The 11821-nt window shown below is 42.9% G+C and overlaps 1 protein-coding gene across 1 annotated transcript; it reads left to right on the plus strand.

Annotated features, from left to right (window-relative positions):
- The first annotated feature begins 7162 nt into the window (after nucleotides 1-7162).
- On the plus strand, nucleotides 7163-11421 carry LOC147439968 (uncharacterized). The gene is made up of 4 exons (XM_086484438.1): nucleotides 7163-7806; nucleotides 8193-10278; nucleotides 10449-10598; nucleotides 10730-11421. The coding sequence occupies exons 1-4, from the start codon at nucleotides 7643-7645 to the stop codon at nucleotides 10958-10960; spliced, it is 2631 nt and encodes an 876-aa protein (XP_086340564.1). The 5' UTR covers nucleotides 7163-7642; the 3' UTR covers nucleotides 10961-11421.
- Nucleotides 11422-11821: the final 400 nt, after the last annotated feature.

Here is an 11821-nt window from a genome sequence, read left to right on the forward strand (position 1 = left end):
GCTTCAATGCATTCTCATATCCTCTACCATGCTAATTACTAAGCTAAGCTATGCTAATATGAGTGATTATGTGAGGAGATGTACATCTTTCTCGTAAGATACTCCTTCTTCCTCTCAATCTACTCTCATACCCTGCTAGCTCTCGAAGGTGTGTGAGGTCTTGGGTCTGAGACCGGGGATAATTGATGTTGTGTTTGCTAAGTGTTTTGCTTAGTGCATGAAGCTTTCATCTTCATTGCACTAGCTAGTCTTGAAGGAACACAAAGAATTGTATTGTACAATGTCTCTCTTGATGGGAGAAACCATAATACAAAGCCTTTTGGAGGGGGGACCAGCTCCATGCAAATCCGGTACTCAGCTCTTGTCAATAGCTTAATTTCTCTCTCTTTTGAAAGTATTGTTCATGCTATCTAACTAGGTGTTATGCTTTTTGTTGCTCTCTCCACCCAAGCACTCTTGTAATTCTCATTACAAATCTATTCTAATGAAATGCCCACTATGTTCATGCTAATTTCGGCTACACACAAGTTCTTAGGCCATTAAATGTTACAAGCTACGACAAATAGGGTAGTGTGTGGGTAAACAGAGGCAAGCATGGAGACTTCGGGACTGTGTGTGTTTGTGTGTGGGATCCAAGCCGCAAGATATGAGGACTTGAGTGCGTCCAAGGTTGTCCTCGGGTGGCTTGAGAAAATAGTCACCAGCAGAGCTTTTGGCAGGTTGTGTGTGTGCATGAGTTCTGCTGCAAATCTAGGTAGAGAAGGTTGCAAGCCTGTTCTCAACAACGTCCAAAACGAAGTGTGTGTGTGTGTGTGTGTGTGTGTGAGGATGAGCCAAAAACGGGCCAGAGTAAGCATCTCTTTTTGGTTTATTCTTTTTTTAAAATTTCATTTTTCAAATACCTCTTTATAAGAGGGGTCTCCCATGGGAAAAAAAAGCTATTACCAACAGGCATTGTGTGTGTTATTGTGTTGTGAGCTCTTTTTATCATTGGCAATACAATACACATAAACTTGCTACTGCATCCCTTGTGCATTTTATATATTTTTGAAAAAAGCCCATTTATGGATCCGTTCCCACACACTTTCTAAAGTAACTTCGATGATGTCTTTTTGCGCATGGGACATATGCACCACAATTTGGTCAATTGATTGGTTCGTCACAATTGTGTACGCAAACCTTCTTGATTTCTTCATGTTCAATCGATTTGAGCATGAATTTCAATGACTAGTTCGAAAAATAAGTTTACTCCAAAGCATAGTGCATACATTCAATTGAGTCATACATTCCTCAATTGATTCATCATGCAAGCTCAAAATTTTTTTATTTCAAAAGGCGGTTTACACGAATCATTGCGTACACACATGTATGTAGTGCATTACTTCTCAAATGCCAATTTGTATCCGATTTCAATCATTGCAATTTTGAATTGCTCCTATCCCAAATCCCTAATCATCCAAATCAAGTCGGATTTGACATTTAGTTCGTACAGTTACACATAATTGATTATAGCATTTGCAAAGGCACAATTCAATGAAATTTTTACCAATTCCCATCAAATCGGCATACACATCAATGGTAATAAAATCATCCTCAATTCCCTCTTTAATGTGCACACACACACAATGATTTTTATGCACACACATGAATTCTTTATGAGAATTAAACATTATTTGGATACAAACAAGTTCATTAGTCACAATTTGACTATCAATTTTATACAAAGTGTATCAAATTAGGTGCAAAGTGTAGGTCAATTTGTGTTACACACCTAATTCTAGAAAATAATTAGCAAATGGAATCACATTGATCAATCAAAAATTGACATAACAAATGAGTGCACTTACATCATAATTACACTCCAAGCTATTCCTTTGCTCCACGCAAAGTCGCATCATTGCACACACAAGTGTGTGCACCATCAAATCGGCTCCAAAATTGACCAATCGTAGGTCAAAATCAAACACTCAAAATCATCAAATTAAGCATAAATTGGTACAATTAACTTGATCAGAGTGATGATTCCACCTCTTGCAAGGGGATTTCACATACTTTACACTTCAAATGTTAATAGTTAGGTTAGCAAGGTTAGTCAAAATTAGTAGAAATTAGCATGAAATTAGTAAAAATTAGCATGGAAAGAAGCGAATTAGCAAGGGTTAGCATGAAATTAGTGAAATTGGGGGTGGAATTGGGGGTTTGGGGTATCCATAACTCAACATTAGCATCAATTTCTTGCACAATCATCATCAAATCACACCAAAATTAAGTTACACAAACTCAAAAACCGAGAAATTAGTAATGAAATTACTCTATTTTACACATCCTAAACCCACTAGCTTAGGTTATCAATCCCCGGCAACGATGTCAAATGTAGGGAGGCGTTATAGCACGACCTAATCACAACCCACAAAATTGTCAAATCGTGGATCGACAACCCAGCTAGGGCATGGAAGCACGAGCCTTGGATGTATAGACATAGAGGATTCAAGGGATCCTTCTTCTCATCATAGAGAGAATCCATGGAAAGGGGCTTCCTCTAATCAACAACACATTCCTACTCACTAATCACTTGCACACAATCACGTGGTTGAAAATAACCTCTCACATCAATCACTCTTATTCACAACTCTTAATCACAACTACACAAGCATGCAATTAACATACCAACTCCGCATTAGTATGTCCATTCTGGCACAACCCCTTAATGCGACTATGTATGCATACACACTAACCACACCTTGTAGAGAGAGATGAAGAGAAGGAAGGCACATCCCTCACACACCATGGCCAATGGTGTGGATAGAATAGATTAACTCAAAAAAGGGATTAGAGATTTACCATCACAATAATACAATCTCTCTCCACATAATCAAGCAAAGACGACTAATAAAAAAGAACGTGCAATTGATTATTAGAAATCAAGAGTTACATGGGCATGGAAAGCCCATGAGCCTCATGACCATCCACTTTACAAAGAGGAGTCCTCACCCAAGAATGACTTCTCATTAATCATAGGGCTCTTTTATAGCTTTGGGCCTCAAACCCTTCAACTATGGGATAAAGTTGAGCTCTCTAGCTTAGACTCATACAAGTTTGGAACTCCTACATGAGCCCAAGCGCTATACAATGAAAAGGAACTATTGTGCACTATGGCACATCTAGAGCTTGGTGCATGATTGGTGTAGCATGTGTTAGCCGCCGCTGCTTACAAGAACCCTTCAAGGAAAGGAGCAGAGGATCCCACGGATTTTCTTGAATGCATGTATGCAGAGGCAGAGGCCTTAAGGTTGAAAGAAGATCAAGAAGATAAAAGGAAAGCAAAGGAAGAAGTGACAGAGCAACAGAGACAAACTGAGGCTACAGAACAAGGTGAGTCACACCACAAACAGAGGGGGATGTCTTTGAAACCCACTTCACCCACTACGGAGCAAGCAAACCACTCAATACCAAGCCCGAGCCCTTCACCAATAGCTAAATCCAATGAGGGTGAGGAAGCCAAGGAAAAGAGCCTGAACAACAGGCAGCAACAAGTTTTGAACAGCCAAAAGAAACAGAACAAACTGAAGTTGAACCTTCTACGACCACCCAACCAAAAACAGCTAAGGCATCTACTAAGCCTCAAGAAGTAGAAGCAGCCGAGGCAACCGCAATGCCTCAATGAGAAGTAGAACCCCCGCCGCAACCACAAACAACCACCACATCACCACCCAAAGAGACACAACCTGAAATGGCCAAAACCTCTAGACAACCTCAGGTAGAGCCTGAAGATTGGGAAACAAATGACGAAGTCATCATGGAGGTCAATGAATATGGAAAGCAGATGCAGCTGATGACAGAAAAATTGCGAACAACAGCACTTAGCCACAGTGCTAAGGCTAGGAGACTTGAGCTAGTCATTGATGCTCTACAAGGAGAGCTAGATGACAGAATGAATTTCATTTTAGATCTCCAAAGGCAGATCAAAGAGTTGAAAGATGAAGCAGAACAGTATCAGGTTGCAAAAGAGAAGTAGTAGAAAGAAATGCAAGGCCTGGGAGAGCTTCTAACTAAGTTATCCGATGCCTACAAAAGCAAAGATCAGCACAACTGTTAGAAGTTACCAATGAACTTATAACCACTACTCTGTCAGTACAAAAGATCCAAGTGCAGCTCGATGTAGCAAATGATTCTCTGCACTACTCCGAGAAAAAGATCAATGATCAAGCAGCCTTTTTGAGGTAGATAAGAGAGAACCATGTTGTCGCTTCAATCAAAGGTACAAATGAATTTTATAAGACTTTGGAAAAGAGAAACAAGGATCTTGAGCTAGAGTTGAAGCTAGAACAATCGCAGACAAGAGACCTTGCATTGATGTGGGTCCAAAGAGAAGAGAAACTGCTCAAAGAGATAGCCAAATTAAAGAGAGTCAATCAGCTGCTGAGAGAGGGACAACCAAAACATCAGGAAGAAGCAGGTACCTCTAAGCAACCAACTATTGACATACCCTCAGTCTCATTTACTGAGATGGAAACACAGCCATCAGAAGGGCTAGAAGGAGAAGCGGACTTTCAAGTACCACTAATTGAAGCTGAGAAAGTGCCCATGGTCCAGCTTTCTAAAGCTGAAGAAGATGTTGGAATTAGGGTTGCAGAGAAACACACACAGCTTGGAGAAGAAAAAGGAAGCTCAAGGCACACAATAGAGAGTGTGTTACTTACTGTGCAATGGAAATATAGATAGCCCTAAAGTGATGGGCGTATATACAATGCACGGGGGAAAAAACCTCCTAAAGAGGGAAAAAATGCCCCGGCGGTCCTAGTGTGTTCACACACATCACTACCACATGTATATGGTAACAAATCCCCCCTGGAGTGATGCGGTGAACGAGAGCTGGCACATGAGTAAAGGGAAGTGCCATGCCCTGAGGACAGGATTAGTCCACAAAGGGGAGTAAGCCCAAAGCTTTGCGGAAAGCTTCAAGCTTCTCACGAGACAATGCCTTTGTGAAAAGATCTGCAAGGTTTTCCTATGTTGGCACATAAGCCAAGTTGATCTCTCTTGCCGAGAGCCTCTCCCTGACATAGTGGTAATGCACCTCAATGTGCTTTGTGCGATCATGAAAAACTGGGTTCCTCGCAACTGCCAATGTGCTCTGACTGTCAGTGTAGATAGTGTTGGCAGTGTCCTGTCCAACACCCAAATCAGCCATAAGGCGTCTGAGTCATACACACTCAACCGTAGCTGTGAAGACTGCCCTGTACTCAGCCTCACAACTCGAAGTGGCCACTGTAGGTTGCTTCTTGCTCAACCATAATATACATGAACTGCCAAGCATGAAACAAAAACCACTTGTGGACACTCACGTGTCAAAACAACTAGCCCAATCTGAGTCCGAAAAAGCATGTAAGTCTGGCGGCAATGATCCCCCCTTGGGATAAAACAAGCCAAGATGTAAAGTGCCACTAAGGTAGCGGAAAATCCTCTTGACAGCCTGCCAATGCTTAGACCCTGGGCTATGCATAAATCTGCTTACCTGTGAGACTGCAAACTGAATATCCGGCCTCGTGTTGCATACATAAATGAGGCAGCCAAAAGCAGTTTGGTAAAGAGTGACATCAGCAGGATCGCCAGCATCATGTAGACTCAACTTCAAACCTGTTTCCATGGCAGTGGCAATAGGTTTGCAATCCTCAAGTCCAAACTTACATAGCAATGTCTCTATGTAACTTTTCTGACACAAGGCAATACCACCATCACACTGCTTAAACTGTATACCCAAGTAATGATGCAACAGCCCCAAATCTTTCATCTTGAAAGTAGCATTCAAATCAGCCTTAAATTCAGCAATATGTCTCTCATTTGGTCCAGTGATCAGCAAATCATCAACATAAAGAACCACGATGAGAAATACATCACCCTCACGCTTTACATACAATGTGCTTTCTGTTGGACTGTTACGAAAGCCTTGTTTGACCAAATGAGTGTCAGCTTTCTCATACCAAGCACGAGGAGATTGCTTCAACCCATACAAAGCCTTGTTACATTTGCACACTTTGTCCTCTTGTCCTTTTATGACAAAACCGCGAGGCTGCGTTACATAAACTTCCTCAAATATGTCACCATTCAAGAAAGCAGTAACAATGTCTGATTGATGTACATCCCAACCAAAATGAGCTGCCAATGCACATAGAAAACACACAGTAGTCATACGACAAGTGGGAGCAAAAGTCTCTTCATAATCTATGCCTTTTTGTTGTGCATAACCCTTTGCAACAAGTCGAGCCTTATGGCGATCAATCTCACCATCCGGCTTGCGTTTCAACTTGTAAACCCACTTCGTACCAATGGCCTTTTTGCTAGGAGGCAAATCACATAAAGTCCATGTGTCATTCTCTATAAGTGCATCATATTCTGATTGCATGGCAGCCATCCAATTTTCTGAATTCTGTGCTTCATCAAAAGACAGAGGCTCCTCAACATCATGTAAACTAGACACAGCCAAAGCATAACAATCTGATGCATAAGATGCATGGCGAGAGCCTGAACGAGTACGACTAGACAAAGGTGCATCCAATTTACTGTCACACAAAGTGTGCACCAGCCATTTTGGCATACCTCTAGCCTGCTCATTTTCAGCCCTTTCCTCATCAAGTACATCATGTACATCTGCATTAGTAATAGGCTGATCTAAAACATTTTCAGAAACCCCCATAAGCTGTACATTTGCCTCATTGGAACTTATATTCGTATTTCCACCATTGAAAAGAGGCAACAAAGTGTCATAAATGTCCTGTGAGCTTACATTACTGTCTCTAGTACATGACAACAAGGGCTGAACAGAATCTTCCACAAACACTACATCCCGAGAAACGGGCAACACCCATTGTACACGGGCTCTAAAAACCTCGACATAAAGACATAGTGCCAACAAAATGAGATGACAAAAGAGTTACAATCAGAAGGCAAGGGTTGTTAGGTAGTCAACCTAAGTGTCGCAGGAAATCCCTCTTAGGGAGACCTTTCCATTGCTCAATCTCTGGCATGAGTGGGACTGAGTTAAGGAGGACAAAATGCAAACGTGATTGTGAAGTGGGATCAACATGACGTTTTAAGAAAGGGGTTTTGACCCATGCATGCCACGATCATCTTTATAAGCTCTGCACTGCACTACGCTCTTTCATCCGCTTGTAACTCCCACGTTGGGCTCATCGCCCACCACCTGCCGGCCTCTCTGATCCCTCTCTCTCTCTCTCTCTCTCTCTCTCACACACACACACACACACACACTCTCTCTCTCTCTCTCTCTCTCTCTCTCTCTCTCTGTCTGAAGGCATCATTCTAGACTCCTTCCCTCCTCCAACCCATCTCAATTTCTGCGTTAAAAGCACAAATTGAGGCTCTCGCTAGCCATTTTGTAAGCAAAACGTACATTCCTTGTGCCGAAAGGGGTTTGTACACACTTGCACATAAACCATAGAAGAAAACCTCTATATGACAAAGCATGTATAAACAAGGAAAGGTAATGGAGTTACCGCTAATTAGCTGCCATGAACAGTCAATGAAGAAAGTATGATGAATCGCCCATTGTTTCTTGCAAGAAGCTGCCATAGCCAGCTTCTCACAGCCACAACGGATCATCGGTCTTGTGAAACTGGCATTAATGGCCCATGCTTACCATAAAGCCCACCCTAGAGGGCCTCTCTCTGAATTGCCTGTGTTCAACCATGACAAGAAACAGACCCAGAAAACCGCCCATGATGCCCTCCTTGACAGGCTCTCCGAACTCTCCGAGCCAGCTCGCCCTCTGCCCGCAGAAAATCTCAAGTGAGTAGTCTTTGCTTCATGTGTGTGTGCGTGGAGAGAGAGAGAGAGAGAGAGAGAGAGAGAGAGAGAGAGTAGTTTTTGTCTACATGTGGTGAGTGTGTCGACTTAGCGGGTGTCCTGTGTTACTGCTTCAGATTATGAGAAGCTTTCCTAATTGTATGTGCTTCCACTATTGATGCTAGATGAAATAACGAGGCAGGAAGTGTACAACTTTTTGGACAATTAGTTTGGCTGTAGCCATTACATGTATTTCAATGTGTGGTCTATATGTATAGATGTGTACTGTGATATGTGTAAAAAATTTGCCATTTGGATTGGTTTGAGCTTGCCTGCCTGCGGGTACGTAAACGTCTGCACCTTGAATCCATACATTATATGTGTTTCAGAAACAACAAAATGTTGGACAATACAACCGACTACTATCACTGCGGCGGAAAGCGCAACTCGTCAAAATCGGTGAGAAATTTGAGTGCACCCAAGCCAAGGCCTCCTGCATCGGCGGCATCTATAGTGAATGAAACTTCAAGAAGGGTTAACTCCATGAGGATACTCAGCACCACTAACCCTCTCTCAGGAGAAGGGCTGCCTTTGGATTGGAGGGATGATAATCATTACTCTCTATCAAAGCCGAAAAGGGGAAATATAGGCACGGCGGTGAGCTCTCGTCGACCTCGACAACCTTTCAATTTGGACTCACCCATGGATACCAGTATCAGCTTCTCAAATGAGCTCATTCCAGCTACCAAAACCAAGCCTGCACCCAGACAGCAGAGCCCAAGCAGCAACAAGGCCAAAGCTGCTTTCAAGTACTTGAGTGCCAAGATAGTCACAGACAAGCTTGTCAAGGCCTTAACAAAAGATAGAACTTCGTCCCACGGCAATGATGCAAACAAGCAGGGGGAGCACCATTCTACGGACAAACAGAGAGGTACAAGTACTGGTCAAGAAAATGCAGTCAATGCCAATGTCAAGGCTAATGGCAGCATAACTGGTTCAAAGGTTAGTGGACACTTGGCCAGGCTTGTTGGGCACCCAACTAGGGCCAATGATACTGAGAATGGCTATTCAGGTTCCCCTCCCAGAGAATCCATCGAGTATGGAGAAAGCCACGACGCCAGCTCTTACCGTGATGGAAATCCATCAAATGAAACCAGGCTCACCAACTCCCATATCATAAATCCTACAGCAGACGAAGTTAGCTTCTATGAAGTCCTTGACCCCTTGGAAGCCCATGCCCGTGCTTACGAAGAGCAGGCTATCATGTTGGGCACTGGCAATGAGCTCTCTGATGTGCTTATCCGGACCTTGGTTCATGATGGTGATTTTGAATACGACACATTGGAGATTCACATTGATGTCTTGAGGAAAGAGTTCCGAAAACACATAGAGGACAAGAAAGATCTGGCTCTCAAAATGGCAGCTGAGCTGCGTGCTCGGCTCTTGGAAAGGGTGCGGGCAGAGGAGATGCTCAAAAAGACGAGGGTAGAGACCGAGAATAAGGTGAGGATGATGGAGAGAGAGGTGGTGGAGATGAAAAGCAGGTTTCAGGAGGAAATGGAGGAGAGCGAGATGCAGTGGACATCGAAGTTGGAGAAGCTAAGATCCAAAGAAAAGAGGTTGAGTGAGAGGCTGAAGGAGATTCTGGAAGAGAAAGTTGAGCTTCACAAGGAGGTGTCTGCGCTCACAACCAAGAAGGATGCACTACTGGAGGAGGTCCAGGGATATCAAGAGAGCATAAAAGAATTCAAGGCTGAAGCGGAGGAGTCGTCGCAAGAAGCAGTGAAGCTTCGGAAGCTTCTAGAAGAGTCAATGAAGAGGTTGAGCGAGAGGGACGGCCAAGGCAAGGCCACAGAGGAGGACGGCAACACATTGGGAAGGAAATACAGGCATAAGGAGAGGGAGGTAATGGAAAAGCAGAAAGCAGTGAGCAAGCTCCAAAAGCTTTGTAAGGAGCAAGATAAGACAATTGCAGGGCTGCGATTTGCGTTAGGCGAGCAAGCCAACAGTGCCCAGTTGCAAGGGAAAGGCGAATTTTTTGTCAAGCTACAGAGAGAGCTAGTTAGGCTTAGTGGAATTGAACAAGGACTAAGGAAAGAGGTGGACTCCTATAAGACGGAGGTTGTTGCTGCTAAGAGGGAGAATGCTATCCTTGTAGACAGGCTTGGCACCATCATGAGGAAGCTGGGCAATGTGGCTATCCGACTGGCCGACTCTGATAGCCTCGATCCCGAACATCCTTCCAGGGAAGCCAAGTCTTGTAATCAACAAGATAATGCTGGCATTATGAGGGTGGAAGAGATCAATGATGAGCAGGAAGCTGAATTTGATTTGAGAACGAGTAACGGCAATGATGATATGGCGATTGTGTTGTTGGGTCACTCATCCAACTCAGCGAGTAGCAACCTTCTTGATGTGGTTGCAAAAGGTTCCAAAATGAGTGAGGTCCATGACCTGATAACGTCACGGCTTGAGGTACTCTCTCCCTCCCTCTGTCTCTCTCTCCACACACACATGAGCGTGTGCACACACGAGAGAGAGAGAGAGAGAGAGAGAGAGAGAGAGAGAGAGAGAGAGAGAGAGAGAGAGAGTTTTTAGCTTATGGTGACTATGCAATTGTTAAGTTGTAGTTTTGCTTGTGATAGTCCCATTGTGAAGAGAGGGAAGATCTAGAGAAGCTTCAAGAAGATGTTCAAATTCTGGTTCATACGAAGGATCGATTGCAAGAAGAGGCTAGCAATCTTCACAGTGCCTTGTCATTGACGAATAGGAGAGTCCATGAACTTGAAACAGAGGTAAGAGAATCAACTTTTTCACCCTTTTTGCTGATCCTCTTGGGCAAGCTAAGGTGCCAACTATGATGTTAAGGTCCATGCATCTAAAGGAAGAAAAGGGTATTGATCTTGCTGTTGTCGTTTGAATATAGCTTGCAAGCAAGGAAGGAGAGCTTGGAGGCATGAAGGAGGAGCTAGGGCGAGTACAAGAGCAAAGAGATAATGTACAAAAAGAGGCAGACTTCATGGGAAGAGAAGCCATTCGATTAAGTACCCAAGTTGATCGACTTCGTCGAAAGATCGAACGACTCGATGAGGATGTGATGCTGAAAGATGGACAATTGTCAATCCTGCGGGGAGCTTTACACGAGAATAGTCAATAGATACCAGTGGATAGATACTACCAAAGGTGCATTAATTAATACCTAGCCATGTTCATTCATTTTGTTTCTCTTAGTCTCTTAAAGATCTCTTCATTACTTGTCTGTATAATAGAAGGAAAATGGTTTCCATTTTATCACTCCCATGGATTAAATGTACTTTCTCATCTTCCAACAAAGCCTTTCTATTGTTCATTTTCTCTGCCCAGTATCCTCAAATTGTATGTATGTCTAATTGGAGATAGACACTTCATTGGACATAACATATTTATTACTCTCTTGCATGCATACCACCCTAGCAAATGGGGTGTACAAGAATTTGCACTAGAAGAGTGTTAAATTATGTTCCATAACGTGACACAGGCGGTCCAAAATTACAAGATTTTTGTATCTTAAAATAGAGAAACTTATTCAAATAAGCATGAGAAAGATGGGGCACATTCAATGGTAAAGATGGTTTTTGTTTGCTAAAGTAGGATGTCCAATTGTCAACATTGTTTTTCCAAAAGTCGATTATTTCTCATTCCTCCTTTGCCATTCAATTGTTTTCAAGGTGACTTCACCTATATAAAGTTGATGCTTGCACTCCACGAGGAAGATCGACTAACCAAGACAACAAAGTGAATTTATTCAAGCCACTTATGCCAACACGTGGTAATCCGCCAAAATGTGACTAGTAAGCATAATCTTTCAACTCCCTTAACTAGATACGCGGCGCCACATGTAACCGTTGGGGACAATCTCAAGAGACGATGATTTGTAAGAGACATGAACAAATCATGGGGAGGCATCATGTGCTTAATTGCACCAATTTGAAGTACCACACATGATCCATAGATTTTGCAACAGATGCATCGTAAATAG

This window comes from Adiantum capillus-veneris, chromosome 16 (genome assembly GCF_014529385.1).
Source record: "Adiantum capillus-veneris isolate H3 chromosome 16, ASM1452938v2, whole genome shotgun sequence".
NCBI classification, from domain to species: Eukaryota; Viridiplantae; Streptophyta; class Polypodiopsida; order Polypodiales; family Pteridaceae; genus Adiantum; species Adiantum capillus-veneris.